General features: G+C 32.6%; 1 protein-coding gene and 2 pseudogenes across 3 annotated transcripts; 1 reads left to right on the top strand and 2 right to left on the bottom strand.

The window, feature by feature from the left end:
• The first annotated feature begins 171 nt into the window (after nt 1-171).
• On the top strand, nt 172-3,548 carry LOC111302680 (poly ADP-ribose polymerase 3). The gene is given in 13 exon segments (XM_089742671.1): nt 172-337; nt 469-753; nt 853-1,048; nt 1,133-1,246; nt 1,314-1,371; nt 1,466-1,535; nt 1,804-1,978; nt 2,060-2,193; nt 2,281-2,518; nt 2,604-2,731; nt 2,813-2,889; nt 2,969-3,129; nt 3,211-3,548. Coding segments are annotated over 12 exon segments (1,884 nt in total). The 5' UTR covers nt 172-337; nt 469-472; the 3' UTR covers nt 3,463-3,548.
• A 1,205-nt stretch (nt 3,549-4,753) lies between these two features.
• Nucleotides 4,754-6,681, bottom strand: LOC111303795 (beta-1,6-galactosyltransferase GALT29A pseudogene; annotated as a pseudogene). The gene has a single exon (XR_016327022.1). The product of XR_016327022.1 is annotated as a beta-1,6-galactosyltransferase GALT29A pseudogene (transcript).
• Nucleotides 6,682-10,701: 4,020 nt separating this feature from the next.
• Nucleotides 10,702-11,880, bottom strand: LOC111304368 (zinc finger A20 and AN1 domain-containing stress-associated protein 3 pseudogene; annotated as a pseudogene). Its single transcript, XR_016327021.1, has 2 exons — nt 11,723-11,880; nt 10,702-11,483 (listed from the first exon to the last, which is right to left on the bottom strand). The product of XR_016327021.1 is annotated as a zinc finger A20 and AN1 domain-containing stress-associated protein 3 pseudogene (transcript).
• Nucleotides 11,881-12,929: the final 1,049 nt, after the last annotated feature.

The following is a 12,929-nucleotide window of genomic DNA, read 5'->3' as shown; positions in this document are numbered from 1 at the left end:
TCAATGGTTTAGGCTGTGAAAAATACCCATTTGGACACGTGGCATTGAGATTCTTTGCATGAGAACAGATGTTTTGTTGTGGGCAAGACAGAAGAGCCCAAGAGAATTGCAAGAATTTCATGTATGTCAATGTGTCATTACATAATACAAGATTGCTGGTGTTAGAAAGGAGTGCCAACGATTTTATGCTTATGAAAAACCATGCTGCAATGCCAAAACTCTATTTCTTTCACATTTGAATCTTTACATCTTTGTTTTCAATCTGTTAAAATTAAGATTGTGCTGATCTTTTTCTCCAGCTTTTGTATAGAGAGTAACAAGGAAAAAAACCATGAAGGTTTGCAGCAGCATGCTATTTTGAGTTTCTAATACTTATAGCTCTAATGGCTTGTTTCTTGGTTTTAATTTAATGGGTCAAAAGTAAGGGCTTGTTTGTACTCTTATGCTTTATTTTTTCCTATTGTGAAGGTTCATGAAACAAGGTCTCATTCTCATGCATACGCAACTGGTGATGAAGAGAAAGCAGAAGGTAGACCAGCTCAAGAGTAATGGAGGAAGGGAATCTCCAAAGAAGGCCAAGGCTGAGGATGATAATGATCACTCTAATGGAAAATCTGCATCTGATGTAGCTAAAGAGTTTGAAGAGTTCTGTAAAGCTGTCAGAGAGCACTTATCTGTTGCACAACTGAAAGAAATACTTGAAGCTAATGGCCAGAATTCCTCTGGCTCTGATACTTCTGTTGTCATGAAATGGTTAGTCCACTTCCATGTTATCGCTTCATAACATGCAATAATTCAGCAACTATCTCCAGAGTTTGGAAACTGATGCTTTAAAATCTTTCCTGTTGACAGCCTAGATATGTTGTTCTATGGACCATTGGAGAAGTGTCCAATTTGCAATGGTGATTTGGAGTTTGATGGTAACAGCTATTCTTGCGAGGGATCTTATAGCGAGTGGTCTTCCTGTGTCTATAAAACAAGAAACCCACCAAGGAAACAAGAACCAGTCGAATTGCCTGATTCTATCCTGAATTCCCCTGTTGCTGATGTAAAATTTCATATTGAATCTCATTGATTTTATGTGTCCTAAAAAATTTAGTTACATTACTAAGCTCTGTCCTTCTTGCTGTAGTTGATAAAGAAGCATCAGGATCCATGTCACCGGCCTCACCGTTATGTAGGAGTTACTGACAAACCTTTCTTAGGAATGATGATTTCCCTGATGGGCCGTCTTACTCGCACACATGTACGTGAAATAATTTCACTATTGCTGATCTTTATCTTTGACTGAATGTGCAACTCTTCTAATTTAGCAATACTGGAAATCCAAGATAGAAAAACATGGAGGGAAGATCTCTAGCTACGTCGGGGGTAATTGTTTCCAGCCTTTCAAAGTTTCAGACTTGTGCTGCTCTAAGTTCTCTTGTTTGTTGCTTGATAAAAATTTTTGCAATAACACTGGCAGGTGTAACTTGCTTGGTAGCTTCACCTGCTGAAAGAGAGCGTGGCGCCTCACCCAAGCTGATAGAAGCAATGTGAGTATGGATACAACTTTCTCAAGATTGAAATGGCTATCTCTTATAAACAACTGGCTTGCTTATGGCACAAAAATTTTGACCTCTAGGCTTTGTCTATGGTGAATGTTTATAATGGCTTTGGCTTCCTACTGCTAGCTTTTATGTTTAAACATAATTAGTTTCTGAAAGTTTCTAAGACAGAAATTAGCTTGAGAATCATAATGACATTGGCAAAGTTTTAGGCGTTTACAGTCTTAGTTCAATGACAACTCATGAAACATTTCAGGGAGAGAGGCGTACGAGTGGTGAGTGAAGCTTGGTTACTTGACAGCATTGAGAAACAAGAAGCACAGCCTTTAGAAGCTTATAACATAATTTCAGATCTTGCTGTTGATGGCAAAGGAATCCCATGGGATAAACAAGATCTGGAAGAAGCAGCACTTGAATCACTTTCAGCAGAAGTATGCATTTCCCTTAAAGAAACTTTAAGAGATAGTAGATGCTCATGGTTTGTCTCAATTCTGTGATTTAATTGCTTGCAGCTCAAGCTATATGGAAAAAGAGGAGTCTACAAGGATACCAAATTGCAGGAACAAGGTGGCCAAATCTTTGAGAAGGACGGGATATTATACAACTGTGCCTTTTCCCTTTGAGACCAAGGACGGGGCATCAATGAGTAATCTAGCAAATTTTATTTAGTAATTGTGTATCCAAAAATCCGTATTCTTTTACATTTGCTGATTTCCAGGCTTCATTAGTACAGATATTGTATTATGCAACTGATCAAGGTACCAGAGAGTAATCTCCTCGTCTACTACAAGAAAGGGAGAGTAGGTGATGATCCTAATGCTGAGGAACGACTTGTGGAATGGAACAACGTAGACAATGCTGTGAAGGAGTTCGCCAGGCTCTTTGAGGAAATAATTGGTAATGAGTTTGAGCCATGGGAAAGGGAGAAGAAGTTTCAAAAGAAGCCTTGGAAGTTCTATCGCATAGACATGGTAAAATCTTGTTATATTGAAAATTTTTCGTTTTACATGTATCTACATGAGAATTTTTTCTAATGGGTTTTGTTGTAATAAATAGGATGACGGAGTGGATGTGAGACATGGAGGACTTGGAATTCGGCAGCTAGGGGTTGCAGCAGCACATAGTAAACTTGATCCATTGGTTGCAAACTTCATGAAGGTTTTGTGCAGTCAGGAGATTTACAAGTATGCTTCTGTCAACTGTGGCCATTTATCCATTTTCTTTTCGGACTTCTGTTTTAATCAGCATTATATTTCACTGGACAGGTATGCTCTGATGGAGATGGATTTAGATGCCCCTGATTTATCAATGGGGATGCTTTCTAATGTTCATTTGAAAAGATGCAAGATACCTTTCTTTCTCCCCTCCAGTTGACTTCTTTCTCTTTAATTTTCATATTTATCATATCATAATTTCACCAGGTGAGGAGGTCCTGCAAGAATTTGTAGAAAAAGTGAAATCAATGAAAGAGTCAGGACCTAAAACTGAGGCGGTTTGGTCAGATTTTAGCCAAAGATGGTTTACTCTGATGCATTCCACCAGGCCCTTCATCTTCAGGGATTATCAAGAACTTGCAGATCACGTAAAACCTGGAAACCCAACCTAAGTACCCACTCTTAGGTCTTTCTTTTCAAGTTACTAAATCACGGCTTGGATTTTGTAGGGCGCAGCTGCATTTGAGAGTGTTCGGGACATTGTTGTAGCTTCCCATGTTGTAGGAAATATGGGTGATGATACCCTTGATGACCCCTTGTCTGATAGGTACAAGAGAATAGGTTGCTCAATTTCTGCAGTGGATAAAGACTCTGATGACTACAAGATGATCCTCAATTATTTGGAAAAAACTTATGAACCTGTCAAACTTGCAGACATTGTAAGGCTTACCCTCAGGATTTGCATATTCTCTAAAGCTTGATCTTTCTTTTGACTTTTAACAAAGCATTATTTACTCGATAAATTTTGGTCACGAATATGGGATATCAGTTGACAACATTTTCGCTGTGGAAACTAATGAAGGCCCCTCTTTTGATGAAGTAAAGAAGCTGCCAAATAAAATACTGCTGTGGTGCGGTAAGGCCTTCAATCTTGATTCATATAAGGACTATTTCTTCTGCAAGTATGAGTGAGCATTTTTTCTATTTGATGTATTCTTTCAGGTACCGGAGCTCAAACCTGTTAAGGCATTTGCATGAAGGCTTCCTGCCAGCAAGCTGCTCGATACCAGTTCCAGGATACATGGTACAGAATTTCCAACTACAATTTTCATGCTGCAGTTTAACTACCGCTCAAACTATTTAATTTTCATGTTTTATGAAAGTTTCGAAAGGGCATTGTCTGTTCTGATGCTGCGGCAGAAGCTGCCAGCTATGGCTTCACTGCAGTAGACAGGCCCGATGGATTTTTGGTTCTGGCTGTGGTTTCTCAAGGCGAAGACATTATTGAGCTCAAGAACCCACCTCAGGTATATATGCTAGATAGGTTTCTTAATACTACTTTAGTCAGGACACTTCATCCTCATAAAACCCGGAATTTGTCACTGAACAGGATACAAAATCTTAAGAAGAGAAGAAGGTTGGTGTGAAGGGATTGGGGAGAAAGAAACCAGATGACTCAGAATTTATAGATTGGAAGGATGATATCAAAGTACCTTGCGGTCGTTTAATCCCTCCAGAACACAAGAATAGTCCTCCCGAGTATAATGAGTATACTATCTATGATCCCAAACAGTTATGTCTGAGAGATTCTTTTATCATTAAAATGTTCTGGTGATTTTTCTCTTCTATGAATTCTGTTTGCCATATTTTTTTGACAACAGGCGAGCATAAAGTTCTTGGTGGGAGTGAAGTACGAAAAAAAAGGTGTGGTGATGGACACCAAGGATTAAAGGAGAGAGCAAAGAAGGGGTTTTTTGTACATCTGCTCTTTACTCTTTTCTGACTTTCGCTATATGGATGGTGGGAAGGGGCTGTAAAGGGATGTTGATAGCTTTTGTTGTACATAATCAAACCTCTAAATCTCTGTAATAGAGGCAGATGAAGTATCAAGTAGTAAACTTTTTAATCTGTCTTCTTTTTAACATTCTTCTATGGGTTTAAGTTAGGGATTGGTGTTTTCTAATCACCAATAGATGCATGATGCCTAAAAGAAAAGGAAAGTTGCATCAGAGAACATTCAAAAATAGGCAAATCAGTTTCAACAAAAGCAAATGAAGAATTCAAATCTCTCTTCACATTCTTAGTTTCCAATTTTACATTTCGTATTACCCTAAACAACCTTTGATAGTATAGGGCCAGAATATGAAACAGAGATCTTCAGCAATTGTGTTTTCTTTGACTATCTAGTGGAAAAATACTGATACAACATGAATACAACAATTTAACCTTGACCAAAGACAAAATAAAAAATATTAGACCGGGTGAAATCATTTATAGATTACCACAGCAGGGAATTTGAACTTGTCTGAAATGAATGGTATTGCTTGTGGATTCTTCACCAGATCATGATAGAATGCATATTCTGCCTCATAGTCATGTAATCGGAGCTCAGCCTTCTGATTAGTATGATAGTGATGCTTTGCAGAAGTTGATTTGCCAAAGCCAAATACACCAACTTTGTCACAAATTCCCAAAGCTAGCATAACAGCTTGCATTCCAGAGGAATAATGAAACATAGAACCATCATGAGTAGATCCCCATTCATCCAATGGCTTCCCTGTCTCCTCCACAAATCGTTTCACTGAATAATACTTCACAATCCTACCACACAACATATCAAAACGTGGATCTGTAATCAACAAAGGTGCCTTGTGAGCCGAATTGCAGACCAGATAATCCATGAAATGAACCGGCTGACAAATGTACATAACCATGGGAACATTCCCTCCATAAGGATGACAAAAACACCCTTCCCTCACAGCACAACGATGCAGTATATTGCTATTTACAAATGAAATACTTGTTTTTGATCCCACATTCTTTTCAAAATTCTCAGTCCTAGCATTGTTTAATCTAATCACAACCTCATGACCATCAATCAATTTCCCGTGATCACTATCCAACAAAATCCCACTATTCCCCACAACAGCACAAGATTTATATTTTTTATCTAAACTCATTAAACCATTGTGGCTATCAATAGGGACCTTAACTAATCTAACTAAATCCATCATAATATCAGGTTGAAACACTTTTTTTCTTGCCCAATCCTGTAAGTTCCTCCTAAAATCTAACCAATACCGATAAAATTTTGGGGACTTGAGCATTACCGGTAATACATTAGATTTTCTGGCTTTGACATCTTGGTGATTGAACCTCCTCCAAGTTGCAAAAGTCCTGTACCTTCCTTGACTAGCAAAGTTCCCTTCCAGCAGCTGCTCTATTTCAAGCTTGGATTTTTCTTCACCTAAATCAGTAGCTGCAAACTTAAGCAAAGTAGAGTTAAAATTTTGGATTGGTAGGGGTTGGTTAAGGACCCTGGTGGACTCCTGCTCAGCTGAAACAGTAAAGACACCACGGCGGCGGATGGCAATCCGACAGCTTAAGGTTGCAGCCAATACAACAAGCATCACGATGCTTATCAAGGGTCTAATTGACCTCTTCATGGGAGCAATAAAATTGGTGGACCGGTAAATGGGGTTTGCTATATATGGCCAAAAAAGGTAAAAAGTACGGATCTTGAATATATCTGTATCAGATTCAGATCCATCTTCAGGTTCAGTAGATTTTGGCATGGGGGTTTTTAAACACAAATAGATTATAGATAGAACACTGGAGATAGGATTTAGAAGAAACAGCGAAAAAAGATCAAATCTTTCTCATGCTAGAACAAATATTTTCCTCTTTTTAAAAAAACCCAGAAAGGAAAGGAGACAATGATGAAATCTTGGATTAGAATATATTAAAAGAAAGTGAAATATGAATGGCAGATGAAAGTTAAAAACAGTGGTGAGATTGCTTGATAAGCTCAAAACTCATGATATTTTAGGGGCGTGTAAGAATAAGAAGTACAAACACAACTAAAACATAGCCACTGCAAAAATAAAAGCAAAAACAAAAAGATAAAGAAGCTGCAGACCATAGTATAGAGGCTTGTGGATGGGGAAACGCAGAGGTAAGGACCGAGGGCGGTCTTCACTTTCTCTGCTCCTCTGCTTTTCTGCCCATTTAAAATGCATGTCGTTTGCAGGACCGTTGGTGGGGCCAAAGGAAAAGCTAGGGTGTTTTTTTTTTTTTTTGGAAAAGATTATTTCCCTGTTTAAAAAATAATGGAAGTTTCGATTATTTTATTTATATATACAATTAAATTCATGGTAAAAATTTATTGATTTTAAATTAAAAATAAAATAAATAAAAATTTTGAATAAAATTTAATCATAAATTTAATTAAATATGCTTTTATTATCATTAGATAAAGTCATAAAATTTTTCTTATTTTTAAAATGAGAGAATAAAAAAAAATTAAAAATATATTGATTGTTTAATTTTTTAAATTAAAATAAAATATATCGTATTTAATAAATTAAAATAAATAATTATAATTCATGCAATTTTCATATTTTATTGTTTGGAGAGTGAGTTTAAGTGTAGCGAGGGAGAATGGAAGATAATGTCATAAATTTCTTGTGTCTAAAGGAAGAGGAAAAAAATTTTATTTTTGTTATTTATTAAAACTTTGAGATTTAATTAAATTTATATTTTTTTCAATGATAAATATATGTATTATCTAACCAAAATAAAATTTCAAGATTTTATTTGTAAATAATAACTTTCAATTAGAGTAATTTTTTTTTAATCATTTATTTATCAAGATTTTTATTTACAAAACTGAATGAGCTGAAAATTTTGTCGAGACTTATAATTAAACCTAAAACATCTAACTAATTATGGATTTGATTGTGAATGAAATGGATGGCTCTCAACTTCGGATTATTTAGTGAATATCTTGATTTTTTTAAAAAAATTTAACTATAATTTTTTTTGGAATTTAATGTTTCATTTGGCGGGGATTTTTTTTTTCAAAATTAACAGTGATAAGTTAATTAAACTTTAAGAAAGATAAACTTTTTTCTTTTATAGAGGTGTAGTAAAATGTTAAAATTTATTTTATAATTTTTTAATGAATGAAAAATAAAATAATTAATTTTATTAAATTAAATGATAAGTTATAACATAAAAATAAATAAAATAAAAAGATATTTTTATCTCAATAGAAAGATTAAACAAAATAAAAAATGAACGTGAAATAATATAATTTTTTATAATTTTTTGAAAGAAAGGAAATATAAAAAATAATTAAATATTAGTTAATAAAATTAGTACTTTTTGGAAAAAAAATTGATTTATAATTTGGTTTAAAAACTGCAACCAGTTTCTAAAATTTTAAGAAAAAAAACATTTTACTTCTGCAAAAGAGTAGGATAATAAAATAAGAAGAGAAACACCAATCTTTCCTCAATGTGATATTGACGTCTATGATCTTGGAAACATTTTAAATAAAATAAAAAAATACAATCTTTAAAGGGACCCACTTGAATGAACGGTGACGGGAGGCTTTGTCTGGTTTGACTGGTGATTATTCGAAAGAGACGGCCCGGTATGTTACTGGATCAGACAAATTGCGGAAATATTTATTTATTTATTTATAAACATGAAATTTGTTTTCACAAAATTTTTTATTGTAGCTTGCAGAAAGAGATAATAACTTAATAATAATAAATTCAAGATTTAGCCACTTATGCATATAATACTTTTAAGAATTGATATCTTGTAAATTCAAAATTATTTTTTATAAAAATTAACTTTTATTTTATCAATGCAATCAGTTTTAATTTTAATAATTAAAATTTAATCTATGAAAATTTTATTGTAAAAAATAATTAATTAACCTTTAACTTGACCTAGAATTCTGCGTTGCATGTAGTATGCGTCAACTTTGGAATCTTCATTTTATTTTTCTTGTCATGCTTGTGCGAGCTTAAGATCGAAACTCGTGACATTTACACCTTTCAATACTTTATCACAAAGAAAAAATGCAGAGGAACCTTTCTCCCTATTGCATCATAGGATTTTATTGTATTATGAAAGTGTAAAGACTCGGTGTATCTGTACACAGTTTAATATAATGATTAAGAGCTTTTATAGGGAAATACAATGGAGTTATGGTTTAATTAGGGTTTTAACTTCTTAAGAAAAATTATGATTTAAACTTGAAAGTTTCATATTTTTATAATAATCAAAATAATTTATACGAGTTTAGATTAATTAAAAAATTACCATTTTTGTTAATAACGTTTTTTATTTTTCAAAAATGAAATTAGAGAGTTACTATGTTTTAACTCTAAAAAGGAATTATTCCATTAGGTTAGATCATTTTTTAAAGTAAATTACAATGAGGGGAGTTTGTTTTTTTATTTATTCTAGAATTAGAGCATATCACAGTCAAAAAAAAGATTTATATTATATTTACACCAACAGAGATTAGTGATAGTAAAATTTAAATTTAAATCTTATAAGTAAAATATTTAAATTTTATCAATTTAATTAATATTTGAATTGAAAATAAAAGAAAGAATTATAGGTTTTGAAATTCGATACATAAATTTGTTGAATATTATTTTTTAAAAATAATTATATAAATCAATTAAATTAAATTTTAAATTTTAAATTTATCAAAATTCTAACTAGTCATGAAAGATAACGAGAACTTAAAATAAAGTATACAATCAATTTTAAAACATTTATTATTGAATCAAATGATGTGAAAAAGATAAATTTTTACTTAAAAAATATCCGTACTCTACTTTCTTCAAGGTAATTAATGAGATTTTATTTTATGAGTTTCCATCTTGGGAAGGTAAGGGTTAGTTACTTGAATTGGTTTTAGGTCATGGGGTGAGCTGTTTTTATGGCCAACCCCACAAGTTTGAAGAAATAATACTAATCTTTGCTTGTCTTGAGGTGCAGTCCATCCCTAAAGATAGGGATCTTTTGAATCAAAAACACATTTCCCATTTGAGGAAACTAACCCAAAACATCTTGGTTTATATTAAGCAAAATTATTTTTTACATGCAAGTAATGTGTTGTTTCTATTGTTACCTAAGCAAATATGATTGAAGGTTTATCAATCAAACTTAAATTTTATAATATCAACTACTTTTCCTTATGAATAAGTGTGGGAATGGGATCTCCTTCAGCTTAAGCTTGCTGCCTCCTTCTTAGATGAGTAGGAAAGAGACGATGAAATCATACTAAAACCTAAAAGGATGACAACATCATTACTTAAAAAACATTAAATAATAAAAATTTATATTTAATACATTATCAGTGTATAAATTTTATACATTATCAGTGAATTAGATGATGATAACTTATTAATGAATAAATATCAATTCTTAAAATAAATGTACATAAATTAAAATTTTTTTAAATACTTATTCATTAATGATGTGTTATTATTTGATTCATTTTATTAATAAATTGTTTACATTTAATTCACTAATAATGTATAAAATTTATATATTGACAACATATCAAATATAAACTCAATAATAAAACGTTAATAAAACCATATATAATAAGTAAATAAGAAAAAAAATCTAAATATTATATCTATTTTATAAATGACCTTATAAATCAATCAAGATATACTTTGAATTCCATTTCTTCAATTCCAACATCTAAAAACATCATCGTATTCCTTAATCCTTTGATTTGTAACAAATTTAGCGTAAATATTAACTATAACAATTAAAATTGTTCAATTTAAATCATTTAGTAAATATTCATATAAAAATATGCATTCCCAACGTCCATAACTCCCTCTGCAAGATTTTTTCCACCAAAAGTAAAATTGTCCCTAATGTTATTGTCATTTGTCAAATATCAGGTCTCTATGTTGAAACCTCGCATGCCTGGATTAACAGATGATTCAATTTAGAACCTGTCAATTTAGTTTTTTAAATTTTGATCAATCTTTTTCTAATTGAAAAAAAATTATATATTTAAAATTTTTCAAATTCGTAATCTTTTATAATAACATAGCAATTGATTTAAAGATTAATAAGCCAAGGTCGTCATTTTTTAACTTATTTGTTTCTCAAAGCGTAAATGTTTGGTGGATTATTGAATTATTAAGCCGTCATTTATGCCAATATAATTGAAATTAAACATTGACATTAAATTAAAATACCTTTCTTCTTTTTTTTTTAACATTTATCGACCCTACAACAAGCACCAACGGTCGGCTACAAAGCACCATCCAAGGCACACCCTAGTGGTTGAGCGGCCGCCTGTCCGGCGAGACCCGAAGATCAACCTAAATTCATTACTTTTTCAATGACCCAAATTCTCAAATTGACAACACAATCACAAACAAACCCTTTTTCCTTCCATCATTCCTTTTTGTCGTGCCTTCAAACTCATATTTTGTGAAGCTTCACACCCTTAACAACAGGATTAGCTTTGGCAATCTGTTGTTTTCCCATCCCTTTGAAATCAAAAGTACAACCATGTTGTTCAGGGTACCTATGGGTTCCACATAGAACCATCCCACACCTGCACTTGAACCCCGTGAGCCCTAGCCGTTTCCTGCAAGTCAAGCATCTATCAGGACTAACATGAACCTGAACCTGAACATCCTCCACCTTCACCTCTTGCTTCGTTTCCGCCAATGGTTCCTCCTTCACAGCTAAGGAAACCGAAAACAAGGATGACACCGATGGTAATGAAGAAGAAGAAGAAGACGATGGAACGAGGGTTTGATTAAGGGCTTGTTTGGCGGAGGAAGTTTGTTGTTCTTTAAGCTGGAGATCACGGTGACATTTAGAACAAAGATTTTGGGTCGCAGGGCTTCCGAAGAATCCACAGTTGTTTGTACATAGCTGTGGTGCTTGACATCTATGTTCTTCCGCCATATCTTCCTTCAATTCTCTTCCCAACCTGAAAAACCAAAACAAAAAAAAAAAAACATTTAACAAACCAAATTTCAAGACAGATTTTACCAAAATTAAAAAAAAAAATCTTAGAAGAAAATTTGCCCGAATCAAGAGTTTCAGAGAGTATAAAACAGATATGAAACCCAAATCTGAACTCTTATTAAAATCAGAAGAAAAAAAAGGAAAAAAATAAACGAGGAAAAGAATCGCTTTCTCCCAAGAAAAAAGGGGGAGAGGGGATGCCTGGCTGCGGTTGAAGATTCCACACCCTTCTTTTTCTTTTCTTTTTTTTTTTAATTTTACCAAAATATAATACTATTTAGCCGTTAAGCTGCGTTAAGTTTGCTATTTTTTTTGTTTGGTTTTGAATTGATTTGAAGACTCCAATTCGGACCAAAGACAAAGGCGGCGGAAGAGAAATGAAGGGTGGAGATGAGAGAGAAGAGGAGATGTGGGTCAGGGGTTTTGTTGATAATGACAAATGAGAAATCTGAAACCGTTGTTATTGGGAAGCGATGAAGCAAGGCTAAGGAACGAGGTTAAGCGAGGTAAGAACAAGTATAGGGTCAAATATGTAGGCATTCCAACAGGAAATCAACAGAGCTTGTTGCTGCCTCCAACTATATGAAAATGCATGGCAGAGTTTTTTCTGTTGCTTCTGATGATGAAACTGGATACAGACTATAATAATCCTCGTTTTCTGTTCCCAACTAAAGGAAGAAGCTCAAATAAAGCATTTAAGTTCGGGTTTTCTAAACTATAAACTGGCAACACAATTCAAACTTCTCTTTTCTACCCATTTCTTAAAATTTTCTCAACAATAAAACAGACCAAAAAAATCAAAATTTGGGGGTGAAGATTCTTTGTAACAAAGGAATTTTTATGGCATTTCCATTGATGGGTTTAAGTCATTTTCTTTTTTATCTTATTGTGATTCTTTTTACCGTGGAGATCCACATCCACTCTTAAAGGTATTATTAGTTTTACTTTAAAGGTTATTTTATTTTATAAAAAACATTTCACAATATTATAAGTTTTTTTTTTTATTAAAATTTGATATTCTCATTAATAAAAAATACATATAAAAACAAATATTACACTATACGTTAAATTTTTAAAAATAATTCTCATCTTATAACATTTAATTTTTTCAAAATTCTAAAAATGATTTTTATAATGCAACATTAATTATCTTTTTGATGGATGATTTAATTTAATTTATGAAAATTTATACTCAATTTATAAAATATTATTCTTTTAATCCAAAATCTTAAAATTTTATAATTTTATCTTAAAAAAAATACCACAAATATAAAATTAAATTTTTATTTGCATATGATTTCAGATTCAAAATTTTCGTTGGGATAACGTAGTTATTGTTGCTTAAAAGTGTAGGTTTCATCTCCAAATCATTATTATCATGTTAGGCAGTGTAATAAGAAGCACCTTT

This window comes from Durio zibethinus, chromosome 13 (assembly GCF_047325235.1).
Source record: "Durio zibethinus cultivar Kanyao isolate XHJ-2024 chromosome 13, ASM4732523v1, whole genome shotgun sequence".
NCBI classification, from domain to species: Eukaryota; Viridiplantae; Streptophyta; class Magnoliopsida; order Malvales; family Malvaceae; genus Durio; species Durio zibethinus.
Note: the sequence above shows the minus strand (reverse complement) of the source record. Positions and strands in the feature narration are given on the sequence as shown.